The sequence below is a fragment of the Falco biarmicus genome, chromosome 2 (genome assembly GCF_023638135.1).
Source record: "Falco biarmicus isolate bFalBia1 chromosome 2, bFalBia1.pri, whole genome shotgun sequence".
Lineage (NCBI taxonomy): Eukaryota > Metazoa > Chordata > Aves > Falconiformes > Falconidae > Falco > Falco biarmicus.
The window spans coordinates 86,153,307-86,172,000 of NC_079289.1; the positions used below are offsets into that span (position 1 = coordinate 86,153,307).

Here is an 18,694-nt window from a genome sequence, read left to right on the forward strand (position 1 = left end):
TTTTTTTTTAAAAAAATCTGTTCATATATATTATGATACATACATGATAAGGAATAATCTTTCTATAAAAACCTTAATTGATTAATGATGCATAAAAGCTAAATCTGACATTTTACTGGCATAGATGACAGAACTCACATTAAGCTAGGTATTCTAAGTTGCCACCCCACCATTAATTTTGGGTTTATTGGCTAAATCCTCTCATCACATTACTGCCTATCTAAGGGATACATAAAATGTCTTAGATGACATGCTATTAGTGTTTTTCCATATTTAGTTAAAGTGTTGCCATAACTTTCTAAGGTAATTTTTTAAGAAGTATGACTTTTATAAGCCTCTGAAAAAGGTTAAGAGAAATACTGATTTACAAGAAGAGATAAAGAAGGACAGATGAAACATAAATTACTATCTGGGTAGGCTGGCTCCAACTGTTCCCTGTCATGCTCTCTGTTTTATCCAGCTGCACTCTGTAAGGATGGCCTACAGGCAGAAACTTAGTAGATGTTGTAACGTTCCTGTAACTCCCTAAGTAGTTCAGGCATTTAAAAAAGAAAAGTTTGAAACTTATTGTCATTTGACTCTGCATCTACTATCCAAATGTTCTCCCTAGACTGGTCTCTCACAGATTCACAATTGTCCACAAGAACAGAGCCGGCACTCTTTTGTCAAGGGATGTTGTATGACAGACTTTATTAAAGTGATCCATCTTGAAGACTAAGGCTTCAGTCAGACACATCATGTTCTGGAAGGCAGCAGAAGAGAAGGTAGAGCACTTTTGGCAAGAAATAATTGACAAATTAACTAAATCCTTTTCTTAGGGGGAAAAAAAGAAGTTTCTTTAGGTTTATTTACTTAGAACAATACAATAATGAAAAGCAAGGTAACCACAAGATAAGACAAAGCTTAAGTGATGTTGCGATGTTTTAACTGATTCCACTCATGGTTTACAGAAAACTGAACCAAAATTGGAATGCATCAGAAAGCCTTGTCTGTAGTGCATGGTTGTTGTACCTTCAGAATGGTCTTGTAGCCCTATGAAAAACATCTCTTCTTCTTCATCATTTGTTTATCCCTATCGTGGAAAATCATATTGTTTAGTGGAAGAAAGGGAAAAGTGTAAAAAAGGTGCGCTAATCCAGTATGTTTCTGTTTAAATCCTTATCTTCTAGTTTCTCCACCATGCTTCTCAGAAAGCCCGCTCACTGTTCAGTAAGACACACTTACAAATTTTAGGATTGGAAAAACTAGTGTTATATACAGTCACAAAAGTTTAGTTAAACTAAATTTTATATGGATAAATGTGTAGGTTAGTTAGAAGCATATCAAGTAAGATGAAATACGTAACAACTAGCTATCCAGAATATTCAAAGAATTATGGGGCTGTAACTCCAACAGAAATTAATCCAACCTGATGAACTATTCAGAGATGAAGGTTAAAATGTGCACCTATCTTCAAAAACAACTTTGTAAAGGACTTAAACTCTGCAGAGATGTAGGAGTAATCTCTAGGGATATGTAGGAGTAAATTTCAGGATAGCATATGGCTGGAAAAAATCCTGTATTAACAACTTTGAAGCTGAGGTAGTATGCTTCCAGAGCAACCAATGGCAATGTTGGACTTGGGCTTTTTTTAACGTGTCCCTCCCAAAAATCTACAACTTTTATGTTTTCAGTATTTCCTAATATTACAGTCTCTAGGTACTCGGTGTAGCTCTGCCTACTGCTGTGTCTTCCCGTCTTCTACCTGTGGTGCTGGCTGGAACATGCACTGTCATATCAAGCAATGTGCTGGCTGTCCTGTGACTGTGCAAACCACGTTCAGAGGGCTGCCTCCAGCTCTGTAGCAAGACTTTGTGAATGCAGTACAACGACCTCACCCACCAATTTGTTAACCTGGTATACCTACCATTCACAATTGAAGGTGTTACAATTGGCAAAGGATGTAAATTTTTTTCTTTATGCTTTCATACCATTTACCATTCTGTACATCCATAATGTTTAAAGGCTACTCAGTACCTACTGTAAGAATTAAGATCTTGGTTACTCTTCTTTTTTTTTTAACCCCCAAGGCATTGGGTGTTTCATATTGCTACAAAGGAGAGTGGGGAAAAATCCTTAAGATTTGTGAGATTTTTTCAAAAATATGAAAGTATTCATAAGTCATTTTTCAGTATTGGCTAGATTTCAGGCTCAATGTGTCTTTTCATCATGATCATTGTTGCAAGGCATAAGTAAATTGAAACACTCAAAAATGCATATAAAATGATTTTCATTTTTCAGCTAAGGAATATCAGTGCATCAGCAGCTTCTTTTGGTAATATGAATTATAACTGTCCGTAATTCTGCTGTTCTCCAGTGCTACTCTGCAGCAGGTCAGATTGCATTAGTCCCTCTAGTCTTCATGTTATGAACCAACAGTGAAGGAATCATTTTGTAGGAAAATGTCGATATATTGACAGTAATGTTTTTGAAAAACACTTTTCCTACAGAGCAAAATAAGGGCAGTTTAGATACTTTGTTGGATGAGGACAGGGGAGGTTTTCTACATTGTAAATTTTGTTGCTAACCATTTAATTGTTCACTTTTTTCGGAGTGTGTACTGGATTTGATGTACTTATCAAAGTGGCATGGAATGATTGCTTTTTTCACCTTTGCATAGGCTATAGGCTAAATATAACTTATAGTAACATGAACATTATTTCTCCTGTTACTGACAGCTTCTTCTCAGACTCCTTTTCTGATGTTTCCACTGCTGTTGTATTATAAACAGCAGAGAGTAAACTCTGTCTGTGAAGACAGTTAAATTTATCTTATCAATGATATGAACTCTCAACAAAGAGGTTTGTTAATGTACCAAAAAAAAGTAAGAATTTTTTTTTCAATAAACAAATCTTAAGCCAGCAGTCTCCTTCACTGAGGTTGTTCTTTCCTCAATGCACTAAATCAATGATAACCAGACTGAACAATAGTTACCAGGCATTTGAATGCTTTAAATGAGGTTTTCAGCTTTGTTATTGCTTCTAATAACTTACAAAATCTGCAGTCAGTTCAACAGAATTTCTTTTCTCCATCTTAGTGGTATAATCACTATTGAACAGCTAGTGAGTAGTAGTGATGAAAAAAAGATATTGAATAGAAACCTTGAAATTACATACTGGTAGAATCTCACATGCCCTAATTTATTTATTTGAGAGTTCAGTGTTGAACTGGGAGTGGTTGGAGCCATGCTGGGGCACTTTCCAGTAAGCAAGCACAAAACTTGTGTAAATTCTGTACAATGAGGACTTCTGCCTGGAGCACTGTGATTAGGAAATGGGTGAGATTTGGGTTTTGCTTCAGGAAATAACTTGTATTTTGTTTTTCTGATACTCTGTTTAGATTTGTTAATTGTCAAACATTTGGGGGATTTTGCATTCAAATAAAACTAGTTAATAGCCATGTGTATTAATAAAATTATTTTAAATTATTTCTTTGCCTCACGTCTAAATAGAAAATGTTGTCCTTCTTTTCCAGATTGCCCCTTTGCAGATTGGTTAGTAAATAAATTCTGTACTGAATAATTAAGAATTCTCTTGAGAAGATTTTAAATACTGATTCTTACAATAAAGATACTGTGCTGTTGAAAAATCTGGGGGGAAGGAAGAAAATTGTATGCAAAGAGGGAGTGCCGCATTAAAAAAGAGATTAGACTTCAAAATGGAGAAGCAACAGGACTTGGCTGTAATGAACAATGTAAAATGAGGTGCTTCAGAAAATACTGAACGATGGGGAAAAAAAGGCTTCTGTCATTGTTACTAATTATTTTAAATTCCTCTGCTTCAGTGATATTAGTAGTGCACATGGAGCCCTGTTTGTTCTGTGTATCTAGTTTTTTTCAATGCATAATCATCACAGTATGCAGGTGCAATGGTATATAAAAGATACAGATCAGAGTCTGATCTCAGTAATATGCTATTATAGTCCCGAGTGCAGTAAGAACAATGACATTACTTTTTCCTGGCAAAGCTTACTTTTTTAGCCACATTACATGTTCTTAGATTTCAGGGTATTTTATAATATTTGTGATAGCCTTTTGTCTGGTTTTACTTTATGTATTTTTTAAAAAAAAATTATTGAATATTGCTTATTGAATGCCTTAAATTCAGCGTAGGAAATGCTGATCAAATTTTTACCTTAGTTCTCCAAAACCCAGGCAAATCCTTTTCTGGAACAATTGCTTCATATGGCATCGATTCTTTTATTTTTCTGGTTTTGGAACTCTATTTCTTATTTCTAGGGTTGTGTTCCTGTTTCCAGGCAAGGGTGATTAGACTTTGGAAGAAATTAATTTTCTCTATGCTAAATCCCATCTGTTCCTTGTAACCTTAAGGATTTTGTAAAGTCCTGACAGCAGAAATAACCCTTTCAAGGCTATAGGCAGAATGTTAGTCTAAAAGAACTTTGTACTAAGATTCTTCATTGCTATTTTATAAAACACTCTTACATATTTTCATAAACCTATTTCTGTTAGTACCGAGTCAAAGAAAGCCTTTTGTATGTTCCAGTGCCTTGCACAAAACCCCTGTGATGTTCAGAATACTTTAAAAATTATCTTCTACTGTCCAACAACATTATTTAATAGCCGTTCTCTAACCCTTTTCATTTGTAGTCAGTAACTCATTAGCTGCAGATGAGGAATTCACAGGTTGCTGGAATCCGTTCCAACACAGTTTTACACTCAAACTGGATTTTCTGAAATTTTTTGTTTGGTGTAAATCTGTAAGTGGTATTCACCTTTCCTTTTGTGGGAAACATCCCACTAAAAAGGACCCACAGGAACACGGATTTACACTGTGGTTTTCAGTACATTTTGAAAGTGAATTCTCATATTTTAAGCTTTAGAGGCTTAGGGGTTTTTTGGTGTTCAAAAACCAGTCAATAGTCTGCCTTCAAATGGGAGCATCATTCAGAAGATGTAAACTTAGAGTAACAAAGAGGTTTTTATGTTACCTTAAAATAAATAATGTTGTCATAATTATAAAGGTTTCTAACAAATTTCTCTACATATTTTGTCTTTTATAGTACTGCTTTGTTTGGTATATTCTAGCTCAGAAAGGCTATTAATTAATTATGTAAATGTCATGGTGTGTTTATCTCCAACTGAGGTGTTTTGTTAGGTAGGATTTATCACTCACTGGTTCTAGAAAACTTTTTTTTTAATTTCTTTTCTTTGTTTAGATTACCTAGTAACTTCCTGAACCCTTCAATTCCAATCTGTAATAAAGCAAAACTGTTATGCGTATTGTTTTTCAAGTGTCCATGTCAGAAGCTTTGCTTTTCCTTTTTTTGAGGGAGATAACCCAAGCATCTTCATGAGGAAATGTGTTTCATAGATTTGGAGCTTGTGTATTCATAGTCAGTTGTGTAAATGGTCTCCTGAGATGTCCCGAATACAGCCTTCATTGTGCAGCCCCATTCCCCTCTTGGGTGGCAGAATTGGTCATCATAGAATCTCAGGACTGTGGTATGTGATGAAAAACTCAGTCTTGCCGATAAAACCACAACCCCTAGAGAAAGACTGCTAATATGTCTTAGTTAGATACAAACCTCTTGAGACATTATGGAACAGATCCATCTATAAATATTTTTACTTTTGTTGATAAGAAATATCAACATTTATTGTTAAAAGCAGCTAATATGAAGAATTAATAGTGTTGTAGACTCAGTTTTCTTTTGAAACAGTTCTACAACAGTGTTTTCATTCATTTCTTAATCCCTGCCCCCCCTTCCCCCCCAAAAAAGCCCCAAACCATACCAACAAACAAATAAATGTACAATAAAACAAAAATAGATGGATTTTTTTTTTTTTCCATGGGCAGCTGACATAAACAAGCTACTATACTTTTATCAGCTATGTACCAAAATCTCCAGGTTGCCAGGAATCACAAAGTAACACACTGAATGTCTCTGAGACTAAGGGGGAAGGAGCTACAGTAGTTATTTGCAAGAAATAGGTGGCATTATGGCATTGCCCATATGCCAGCAACACTGTGGAAAATGTTTGGGCAGTCTTTGTCCTTCAGACCTCCAGCACAACCCTGGAGCCACATGTTGTAGCCATAGCACAAAGATTTTACTGGAGCCATTCAGGAACACTTCTGGTTTTCACCCTTCCAGTAGGCCATAGTCTCTTTGTTGTTTCCAGTATATCCCAAAGCTTACATCAGAAACCCTCATCCAGCTAGGGCACAAAAATGAGCTGTTCTTTTGTGACCTTAGTATACAGCTTTCTAAAATGAGGGGTTAGAGTTGCTTCAGATTAAATTTAAGTATTAGGGCCTTAGGCTATCGTTGCTTCGCTTTGATTGTGCTTTCTGTTTTCCAGTTCTGTTTCTTCAGTTCCTTTTGCATTTCCTTTGACTTAAACATGCTGCTATGTGCGCTTACAGTTTTTCTTCCTAGGCTTAAGCAGGGGTTGCTGAAAGGTTTTCTTCTCTTCAGCTAAACCTCAGCAGAGTTCGTAGAAAGTCTGGAAGAAGGAAAAGCACTGATAGGTAGAAGTCTCCTTTCCCTGCTGAAGCATTTCTCATCCCTTTAGTCTTTAGCCTTCACCATTCTGGAATCAACCCTGCAGTGAGGGATGCAGCGTTGGAACTACAGCTGGATGATAATCTCAGTTGATTTCTGAGTACTCCAGGAATCTCTGTTCCTCTCACTAGAAAGCCTGTGAATTTTCAGTGTTGTGAGGTAGTCTCCAAGAAGATATTGAGAATGTAGTTTGTGCTGACTAACCTCAGGGAATTTAAAAAAAATAAATGATTTATTCATGCAGTATACAGATCTTATTGTTTGTGGAGTTTTGGGTTTTTTTGGTTTGTTTTTGAGGTATTTTTTGTCAAACTGCAATGGCTTCGATGACTAGGTGTCCTGATGTTTTTATGCTACTATGGATGAGTCTGATACTGGATGCTAGCCAACCCTTATTATCAGTGATTTTAGTGATTATTAAGTTCCCACAAATCACATTTCTTTCAAATAGTGGATAAATCTAATAATTATTTTAAAATTAACATGAACATATAAGAAAGATTTTTAGCCTTTGCAGTCTGCTAACGTTTGCCTTAATAAAATAAGCAAGTATAGCCATTAATTATATCTTCCAATAAATCTTTAACTAGTACTACTGAATTCCCTAGAGAACTTGTTCTTCAGAAAATATTAAACCTTGTGGTGGTTTGGTAAGAAAGACAGACTATTGCTGATGCTTTTTCTTATATGTGATCCTGTTTCATAATGCTTTTTGAGGCATGAACCTGGCATTTCTGGCTGCATATGCATCGAAGCACATGCTGTGTACCATAATGTCATACTGTGTGACCAGAACAGTTTATCTGTTCTTCTTTGTTAAACTAAACTTAGTTTAATTGCAGCTTAAAAGTACAACAGCTCTCCAAGATAGTCAGTTCTAGAAACATTTAAATAATATTTTTTAAATCCCTTAAAAAGAAAGAAAGAAAAACCTTTTAAGTGACTCAGCTTTTGTTTTTCCTTTGTGTTTCACCAGTTGAAAAGATACAGAGCCAGTGGGATGAAGTGCATGGACACCTCCAAAGCCGGAGACAGCAGCTTCATGACATGCTAAAGGATTCAACACAGTGGCTAGAAGCTAAACAAGAAGCTGAGCAGGTTCTTGAAAAAGCAAAAGCTAAGCTTGAGTCGTGGAAAGAAATTTCCTACACTGTGGAAGCTCTGAAAAAGCAGAACACTGAGCTAAAGGTCACTACTGAGAATTAAACTATTTCTGCCTGAGTTAATTAGATTGTTAAAGAAAGTGTCCTCTAACTATTGGACAGCCAACACTGAGAACAACCTCTTTGTCCCTTATTTCCCACAAAAAAAATTAGAAAGAAATTAATTTACAAAGTCTAAAATGTGTGTCACATAATTCTTGAATGAATTTGGTCTTAATTTATCAGGCATAACAAATAGCTGGCTGATCTGGCAGGAAGGATACCTACCTTTTCAGCGCAAGTATTTTTCATCTTTTCTGTACAACAGCCTCAGCTGCACTGGTACTGCAGCCTGGGAAATTATGTGGTATTGATATGTCTGTCTGCACTGATAATGAAGCTGTATAGCTTGTCTGGAACTACTTAAGGAAAAAAAAAAAAAACCAAACAAAAAAAAACCCCAACAAAACCAAACTATAACAAACTATGTGGAGATATTTTGAAAATCAAACATTTTAGATTTGCCACAAGATAATCTCACTGGGTTCAGCCTTGACAGGGTTCTTAACTGCAAAAAACCTGAAATGGCTGCTCTTGTGATTTCAGCACGCATGTCACATTCTAGATGCTAAAATGCACAGCTCAGTTAACTTACGTAGTTGAGCTATACCTCAAGTAGCAATGTAAATATGCCCTAACTGTTGCATCAGGTTTTAAGTTTCTTGTTATGGAAATAGTCATACTTTGGTGACATTCTTCATGAATAAATTTTGAGAACAGCTGTTTCAGATTAATAATATCTCATTTTCTGGTTGGAGAAAAACAAGATTGAAACCAACCAGTTGATCAGCCTTTTAAAGTGAGTCCTGCCTCCACATTAATGGAAAGTTACATTTTAGTTATTTGGGAGAATAGTTACACAAGTATTTTCTGATATGTTTTCCTCTCCTGCTCACCAGAGTTTTATTTTTTTTTTTAACTCCTACCACTCAGCTGTTTGGTTAAAGTTTGCAGACTTAGAACAGCCTTATTTGCATATCTGAATGGTAATGAACTGCAGTGGAGAATAGGGGGGTGAGGTCCTCATCGACTGGTTTTGCTACCAGAGGAAGTATCTGTATAACGGCATGTTTGGTCTTCAGCTATCTCCATCATCAGTTAGTCATTGCCTTTCTGATACTCAGAAATAAACAACAAAATCTGCTGGGCTTTTCACTCCTTGCCCCCCTCCCTTCCCGCCTGCCCCCCACTTGCCTGTGAAACGCATTAAAACGTTCATCAAGCCATTGTTTTAAGGCTGAGATGGGGTTAAGTTTTCTCATTTAAGATTATACTGTAAGGGTCATTGCTTGGGAAGTGGGGATTATAGTAAACAAGGGCAATCACTTACTGATGTATTAGAAAGAGTTATAGATTATGTATACTACTGTCATTCAGTGTAGAAGACTCCCATTTGTCACTGTCTTTCTGCAGAGAGAGTTCTGGCTTCTGCCCAGTGTATGGTTTAAAAAAAACACAAACCAACTTCAACAAAGTCAATGTTCCAGCTCTGTAAAGACTCAATTAACAAAAAAAACCCCACTCTATGCAAACACAGTCTTATGTCATCGTGTTGGAGTGTCTTATGTCTTGAACACAAATTACTTAACTAGGAAAATAATTGCAGATATAGTTTTAGAAATGGATTTTATGTCCACTTTTTTACAAGAATGTATGAAGTTTAGATGAGGTTCATCTAAGAGTGAATGCTTTTTGGAAAAAAAATGGGCTTTTTGGATCAACACGGTCCAAGGAGAGAAATAAGAATATCCCCTTCTCGTCCTCCATCCAAGTTATAGAGAAAGCACACTAGTATACTTATTCATATAATGTATCTCTATGTATAAGCAGAATTTTTGAAAGGATACCTGCAAGTTTTTTTCACTCCTTTAAAAGAGATGAAGCAATTGGGCTACCAGTATCTTCAGCCGTCACCATTGCAGCCTGGATTCAATGTGACATATTGTGTCAAGTTACAAACATTGGTCTATAACTATAATTTCAGTGTCACAGCTAATCTATCTGAATTTGCTGTGCCCTCATGATATGAACATCAACAATCTCTAGTGTTCCAGGGCTGTTTACTTTCATTTGGTTGATTTTGCTTAGCCTTTCTCCTTCAAGTCCAGAAGAAATTCACCTCTGTCTTAAAGAATGGGAGGGAATGTGTGTCTTTTCCTTTTCCTTTTTCTACTTTCTTTTGTGCCAGCCTTCCTAGAGGAATTATCTTTGTCTGCCAGTAATTCCTATTGTGTCAAATCCCTCATGAAAGCTTCTCAGATGTGACAGCATCATCTGTTGTGTTCATGCTTGAGATAAGGGGTCGTGAATCCTAAGGAAAATGGAAATCTTCTTTGGGTTTAGAAGCTTTCGATTTCTTTAGTATAACATTATCTAAACTAAAGGACCTAGAAATACATCAAGTCCTCAAAATAAAGGCTTTCTAGGCTTATGTGCCAAACACATATATTTTGATGTTGTCCCCTGAATATGCAGAATAAGTATGCTGTCTCTTGGCTTGCTGTTACACTGATGAAAATAAAGCTGTCATTTCTATTCATTTGTGTTAAGGGAAAGAGGGGTCAGTCTGAGTCTTAAATAGATTCTTCAAACATACTCATTTTGCCAGCTTTGTATCTCAACACAGCTTGGTGTGAGAAAGTAGTCACCAAGTATTCTGATTTGTTCGTTAAAGGTTTGCCTAAAGACAGCTGAGTCAATGCAAAAGTTCCCCTCAGCTCTAGATGAACTTTTTATCAGTGCTCGTGTTAATGCTTTTCTGATAGTGCATCCTTACATACAAGTAAATGGTAAGCTCAGCAATACAAGTCTTTTGATTATTTATTTTTTTATAATGTCACCATAAAAAAAAAAAAAAATCTGTAACAGGCTTGTATTTGGTCAGTGATGTTTTTAATAGAATTTGACACATTTGTTTCTGACATTTAAAAGAAAAGTAACCAGGTACCATACAGCTGATAATTAAAAATATTATTCCTTTGAATCAGAAATTAATTCAGAGCTAATTTTTATACCTTTTTTTTTTTTTTTTTTTTTTTTTTTAGTTTGATATTTAAGAACTGAGTTCTAAGGACTGGGGTTAGGTACGGAGAGTCAGTGTATGGCATTCTGGCCAATGACAGCCTTTGCCCTTTAAAGCCCTGTTTGTTATTGTTTATTAAGTGATGACTGCAGATGGTTACCTCAGCAGGCTGAAGGTTAAAGGTGTATAAATAGTACATAGTCACACTTTGGCTCCTTTTTGTCCCCAAGTCATCTGAACATAAGGTTGTGTAAAATTGGTCTATTTTTAAAATGAAACTGAGCTTACATGAAAAAACCTGAACCTGCTAGGAGTGTTCATTCACTCCTTGGCTCCTTATTTTGGTAAGAACTAGTGAGGCATCTCTTCCTCTGTACCGTTTTAGCTGGTATGGCCAAAGAGAAGGAAGGGTGGAGGCAAGGTTTCCTTCCTTTCCTTCCTTGACCACCTATTTCTGATCATCTAAATAGGAAATGAAATAGCAGCCGGATTACATCTCCTGCTCTGTTGGGTCTCAAAAGGCCAGGCAGCCTTCCACTGGCATAGCCTGGGGGCTGAATTTTATGTCCTGGATTTGTGGATAAGCCTGAGGCTAGCTTGCTTGCCTTTGTCATCTTCTTGCAGGGGGAAAGCTTACTAGGTACTCTGTTGCCACTCCCTCTGTACCAATATAAGATGAAGTACAGTCTCAGCATCTTGTGGATTTTTATTATTCCAGGACTGACAGCGTACTGCTTTGATTTTAGCAAAACAATTAATAATTAAGTTAATGTTATTGACTATGATGCAGACACTGAAATAGAATTCCTTGATTTAAAAAAAATAAATCTTTAAGTATATCGATAAAACATGCTCTAGACATACAGTAAAAGGACAGAAAGCCTGATTTCCCAGATTTGTAACATATATACCTGCTCAGTGCAGGAATTCGCATGCTTAGAATTGGATGATACTGTACATAAATATTGCTATATTTTAACTTCTATGCATCATTTATTTTGTTCCACTGGGCAATCCTGGGATAGAAGAAAACCCAGCTCTAATTTACTTACTTGTTTTTAATCAAGGATCCTAAATTACAAAGACTTTCTTCTTAGTAACTTCAACCAGTGTTTTCTAATTAAAAATTAAAAAGAAATATATACTAAGTAACATGATAAATTCACAGCCTTAATTCTTTAAGCCTTTTAATAAACTCAGCAAATTCCAGTGATGACACAGACAAAACAAAGAGAATGCTTAAAAAAATGTCAAAATTAAATTAATGAAGCTTTTTCCTTTAAAAAAACCCTGAATGTGTCTTTGAGTAGTTAAAAGATCAATGAGAGCTAAAAATACAAAAAGGAAAAGAGAAAAAAAAGGAAAACAACCAAACCCCACCACCAATGCCAAGGGTTTAATTGTAAAATATTCATTATAGTCATGCAAAATAGGACTTAAACTGGCCTGTGGTGGGAGAGACAGTTAAAACATCTACCACAATATTTTGTTCTTGGTGTATGTGCACAAAGCAAAGTTGAAGGCAGGCATGCATTCCTTAAAATTATTGAAAAATTGCATACCAATATCCAATAAAGTATACAATACAGATTGTTTCTGTTGGCAAAGCTCTCTCTAGTCATCATTTTTTCCCCCAGTGATGATCCAGTGTTGTATTGTCAGGAAATTAATGGATTAATGATGAAGTTAATGATGAGAACACCACTTTTGGAAATAACCTTGTAATGGATCTTTCCATATTTTTGTTATAAAACTGAGTTTGGAAGATTTGATAAGGTGATTTATATTCACATAGGAGTGAGCAAAAATAACTTATTTTTAAAGTAAAGTTTACAGGCTATTAATTTACAATGCAGAAAATATGGTAACTTTTCTATGTAATGCAGTGAACAGCTGATCTGCTGTGATTCTTTGGCTGGAAAAAAGTAGCTATATGCATGCATAATGTTAAACAAAAAAAAGGTAAAGCATAATAAAGGTGGATAGACTTAAATGTAGAATGGATACTTGCTATAAAAGGTCTACAAAACTGAAATGATAATTGCTGTATATTTTATACATTTTTGGATTTATATATTTTATTCTATTTGTTTAAATATTAACATTTTTATATTTATTGTATATTATTGCACATAATTCTGGCAGGAAAGAATCCTGCCTGTATCTTCTTCAAAGTAATGGTAGTGGTTTTCCACAAAATTATCACCTCTCCTTACTACATCTCCATACTTAATACAGGAGAATGACTAAAAAATTTTTTTAGGCAGCTTGACCTTAAGTGAGCTTAACTATAACATGTTCAGATGGTTTTCAGGAGCAGGGGTTCGTAGCATCTTCCTAATGTTTGATTGGTAAAAATAGGATCCCTTGTTCAAAACAGATAATCAGGTTGCTGTCTGAGTATCTGAGGTTATCTGCTGCACAGTAATCAAGTGATCTGCCCTGTCATGAAGGAATAACCCAGGAAAGAGGAAAAACGTACTTTCAGTTTTAAATTATGGAGAGAACCTAGAGATGTTGAAGCAGCTTCTTAACAGATAAAGAGTTTTGGGGAAAAATCGAAACCCCAAAAACCTCCACCTGGACTCCATTCAAAGATCAAGTACGTTTCAGTACTAATCTTAACCAAAATCAGCTTACAGACTTACTGAGATAAAAACGTAAGTGCACAAAATAGTCAAAATGTATTTTTATTTTTTTTTTTAGTATTTAGACTGTTTAATCAGGGATTACATATTTAAGTTTTGCTTTGCATGAAGAATTTCTTATCTGAAGTCAAAACAAGATTTCAAAAGGAATACTGCTTTGGGAGAGTGAGAGGGGAAAGCCCCTATTTTTTCTTCACATAAATTTCCCAATTTGTATATTAAAACACAGCAATAAATACAGGCAAACCTTGCTGTTTGTTTTCTGTTGGTAGCTTCTTATGTATACGTGCAATTTACTGTTTCTATTTACAAATACAATCTTTTTTTCTACTTGCATTGTTCATTTGATTGAGTAGTTGTAGTCTTTGCCTAGCACAAAAGTACAAGTAGACCATCGATTATCTTCACTCTTTCATCTCTTTCATTTTGTTGTTACACATAACGGATTAAATACACAACTTCAGTGCATTTATATGGAAATTTGCTCCAAGAAACAGATGAACAGGAAAGATGCATGGAAGCTGGCTGCTGGCTGAATGAGTGTTGTGGATTTCCTGGCTTGCTTATGTAGCAAGACAGCTGGTGGAGAGGAGAGGAGCGGGAGGGGGAGAGGGACAGGAGAAAGAGGTGATGAAAGGGGTGGGGTGGGGGGGTGGGAGAAAAAAAAGTATGACCAAAATTTAAAAGCTTCCTTAATACCAAGAAGCATAAATTATCATCATAAAGATATCGATAGTTTTACCAGTAGTAGTATTGCAGATTTAGTGCTGTTCCAGTAGATGGCACTAATTACATAAACAATTTGCAAAAATAAAGTGAATTTTAAAAAAGTCAAAGCACAGGTATTAGTTGTCCAAGTATCAGTATTATTTCACAGTATAATAAAGAAAATTAGACAGAACATATTATTCACTGTATTTTCCATCTCAGTATAATTCAACATCACAAATAGTGGTAGTTTACATAATGATGCATCCATCTCTTTCTGTCTTAGAAAAAAATAATCAACAATCTAATCAGTGTTTATCAATTTGAGAAGTCATTTTTTATCCAGCATTTAGGACTTGTTTGCTTGATCCTCACAAAGATTAGAATTAGTCTTATGGTCTGATGACTAAAGGAATTTAAACATTTAGAAAGACTCTGACTTTAGTTACAAGTAAATCTGAGGAATTTATATATATATATATATCTATATCTATATATATATATATATATATATGCCATAAGTTGTTCATCTCCTCCTGTAATAAACATACAATATGCATGACCATTTTGTGGTGTTCTGAGGTTTATTCTTTTTGTTTCTCTTTTTACTTCAGCAATTTTCAAAAGAAATACGACAATGGCAAATAAATGTAGATGTGGCAAATGACATGGCACTTAAGCTGCTCCGTGATTATTCAGCAGATGACACCAGAAAAGTAGAACTGATGACAGATAACATTAATGCGACATGGGCTGCCATTAATAAGAGGTATGATATAAATTCTGCTATTAGATTTGTTGTTAAACTTCATTAACATTCATTGTCCAGCTTTGGTTGGAGATTATAGAAGATGTAACTTTTGAAAATGACATGATTATAATGAGAAAGGAAAGAATGATGACAACTCTTCTGTCATATCTTTTGGAAATATAGCTCTGGAAGGCCATTTAATTCTCTCAAATATAATTTTGCCTCCTGCCAATTTTTCTCTGTTGTAACCAGATGCCAACCAACTTCAGTTGATAAGTTTTATATTTAAAATATTTAAAATGAAGTGGTTTACAATTCTGTGTACTGTCTCCACATCACAATCACTACAGTGATTTTGAGTCATAAACTGAATCTGAAAATGACAGACCTATCCTATTGAAGCAGGTTCAAAGTAGAAATGTTATCCTCTACCTTTTAAGCAAATCTCTAGTCAAGAAAGTTTTTATTAGATCCTTGAACACATTCTTGATTACATTTCACAGTATTGCAGTGTTTGGTTTAGATATCGATTCCCATACTAAAAGTAATTTGTGCACCTTGCCACCACATTGTGAATCATACAATATGCAATCTATAAGATCAGAACATACTGCAGAACAAAAATTACTTTCTTTATAGTGGCAAAACAGTTTTAAATCATCACACATTAGATATGTAAAAATTAAAGTAGTTTAATCAGAATCTTAAATTAAGTTTTATAGCTTATAACTGAAACTAGAACTGAATTAGATCTTAACATGTTTCTAATTAAAGTCTCTGAACAAGGCCAGAAAAGTCAGTTTCGTTAAATATACAATAAATTAAAAGTAATTAAAAATGCAATAAATATGCAATAAATTTAGGATATTTTCTTGCATAATGGCAGTTACTTAAATCAGTGATGGCTACAGAAATATATTCACACTTTTAGTTAATTTTTTTCACAAAGTTGATGTTCATATGAATGAGTCACTTTAACAGCATTTTTTCTGAAGCAGACATGCTACTGACTTAATATCCTGTTCAAGTGAGAGAAGAGGTGCTATGGATATCCAAAAAAAGAAAGCTACATAATAATTTGAAAGCTCACCTTTTTTTTTTTTTTTTTTTTTTTGTTAACAATAGCAATAAAAGAATTGAGAAATTTGTATAAACATTCCATTATCTGCTTGCATTTCTCCTGTTACAGTAGTAGACATTTTAGCATTAGGAGCCACATTTTTAAGAAAAAATATTTTGTTTTCTGTGGTCTGAGAAACAGGTGGGGTATCTAATGTTCAAAGCTATTATCAATGAATAGGTAAAATCAGTAGCTCAAAACAGCTAGATAACTAGGAAATTGCTTTTGTCTGTATGTAGAACTACAACCCCCTCTTAGTGAGATGGCTTTTTAATCCTGAAGTCCAGGATATGTCTGTAGCTGCTGTGGATGCTCAGGTAGCAATTGTAGCTAAGAATGGGTCTTTAAATCTGTTAATGCTTCAAGCACAACCCCAGGTGTGCCTAATGTTGCCTAAATGTGAGAATTTCCATCATTGCACGGACACAGCCAAGAGCTAGGCTAACAGAGAGTACAAAGTCTTCAGAACACGCTCCTTGCAGGTTTCTCCAAAACCCACAAACTTGTTCACATCTCATGTTAGATAAGTTACTGTAGTAAATGTTATGTGTCTTAGAAGAGAGCTGTTTAGGTGACTGAGCTGACATTTCCCATTAAGAGGTACAAAAGGGTACAATTAAGCTTAAACAGGTAACTATAAAACTAGTATTTCCTACTTTTTGATTGTATGATTTTACTACCCTTCTATTTATTTTTTTTTAAATTTAGTTGTTTGTGTATAATTTTTGTAAGACTGCATGATTTGGGAACTTGAAAAAGGAGTGTGCTGTAAACAGTAGTTGATAAACTTCACTAAGGGCTGTATCACATTTTTCTCTGTCTTTTGTGAGACATTGATAAATATGGATGTACTAAGTCATCGAGTCAGCAAAAAAATTGTACTTGGAGGACTTTCTGCTCCTGTAGATTTTTCAGGTTTGTTTGAAACAGTAGCCAAGGCCTTTTGCTCATGGAGCAGCTCCTGACTAAGTTCTAGAAAGAACCTCCTAGATTTCTTTTGTTAAGCAGCTTTGTGGAAAGAAGATGGAGTCCATGGGCCTTTCTATGACTTAAATGCCAATTTGTTCTGTTTCTGAGATGTTTTTTTGTTTTGTTTTGTTTTTCCCTCCCTCTACACTTCAGCTTTCAGGTTATTGCATAGAGCAAAACAAATGGTTTCTTTATGGTTTTGAATATTTACTCAGTAGAAAGGAAACACATGAACTGTTTGTCACAGGCTCCAAGCAGCCTAGTTCTCCACTGAGATGTGTATGCAGTGATTCCAGATACATGTTACTTTGAGCGTTACTTTCATCTAGACCATGAGTAAGTAGTGCTCTGGTGTTTCAGTGACCTCACAGTGATGTTGAAATATATTCCAAATAATGACCTTATAAAATATTGGTTCAGTATTTTATAAATATTTTTATCACTGTTTATAAATAAAATATTTATAAATATATATATATATATAAAATCTTGATTGGCAAGAGGAAATATTCTGCTAAAGAATTTGGTTTCTTCAGTCATGTCCTCAATTTAAAGGGCCTAATTATTCTGTGGATAATTTCTTTTAAAAAGAAACATGAAGAGTGGCTTACATTGTTTTGAACTCCTTTTCCTCCAACCTGCCATTTATATCAGAATTGTGCATCAGTGTAAAAAATGTGAAAACTCCTTTTCCATGAACTAGATTAGTAAAACAACAGGCTGGCAAGCAGCAGTGATATTCCACTTTGCCTGTTGCTAATAGTTCAGCCAAAGTAAGTATTTCAGTCATTAAGGCAACATCTGCCAGCTTGTGGTTTGTTTTGCTTAAGTAGATTTGTAGCTGATTGCTGTGTGTTTACCCTTTGTCTTACTGTTCTGTTTTATAACATTGAACTATAACACATAATATTCTAACTCCTTTAATAGCCACATTGATGAGTACTTGATGGTTACTTCGCTTTTTTCACTTGCCACTTTTTAATTTCGCTTTTTGTTGTTGATGCTGCAAAGATACACTAGAAAGCACATGAAATGATCAGCTGGACAAAAGCCAAAGTGACTTGTAAACAGGTCTCTTCCTCTTCTCTTTAGAAGCCTTGACTTTCCAAGGAATAACTATATTATTTAAGCTGAGACAATTAAGGAGAAAGCGATCTGTATTGCTTGCATTAACTAAAATAAATCTAACAGGAACTAAATTGCTCTCAAGAGGAAAAAAAATACAATGAAGGAAGCAACCATTAAAAATTTACTATATAAAAAAATGGTTTTTATGGTAGTATTATGTTACTCCCTCCTTTTATGGACACTCATATTTTATGTGAATTATCATATAAAACATAAACACTTGCTTAAATGTGTTCCTTTTCTGAAAATCCACCAAAAGTGTTTAAATTTCACTAACTTAAATATTAAGCTAAAAAGGGACTTAGATTTTTCTTAAGTAGAGCATATATTATGACAGTAATTACATAAAGTACCCTGAAAATTTCTTTAGTACTCCAAACCATCACTGTCTAACAGATATCTCAAATATTTGCATTACCCAGCAGTTCCAGCAGTTCCTATGCTTAAGTTCAATGGAACTCAGGCCACACAACAGGAGCAAAGAGCTTTCACTGCTAAAGATGCCCTTTTTTTGGCTCTTGAGACAAGATATAGGACACTCGCGTCAGTCAAAAGCTAAAAAGTAACATTTTTTCCTCA

General features: G+C 34.9%; 1 protein-coding gene across 14 annotated transcripts in view; it reads left to right on the plus strand.

Annotated features, from left to right (window-relative positions):
• The window catches only part of DMD (dystrophin), a 1,162,034-nt gene that overhangs the window by 877,855 nt on the left and 265,485 nt on the right, over positions 1 to 18,694 (plus strand). For all 14 annotated transcript variants that reach the window (XM_056326975.1, XM_056326977.1, XM_056326978.1 and 11 more), the window contains 2 exons: positions 7,544 to 7,755; positions 14,762 to 14,916. In XM_056326975.1, coding sequence (XP_056182950.1) covers positions 7,544 to 7,755; positions 14,762 to 14,916 — 367 coding nt within the window. The remainder of the gene's footprint in view (positions 1 to 7,543; positions 7,756 to 14,761; positions 14,917 to 18,694) is intronic.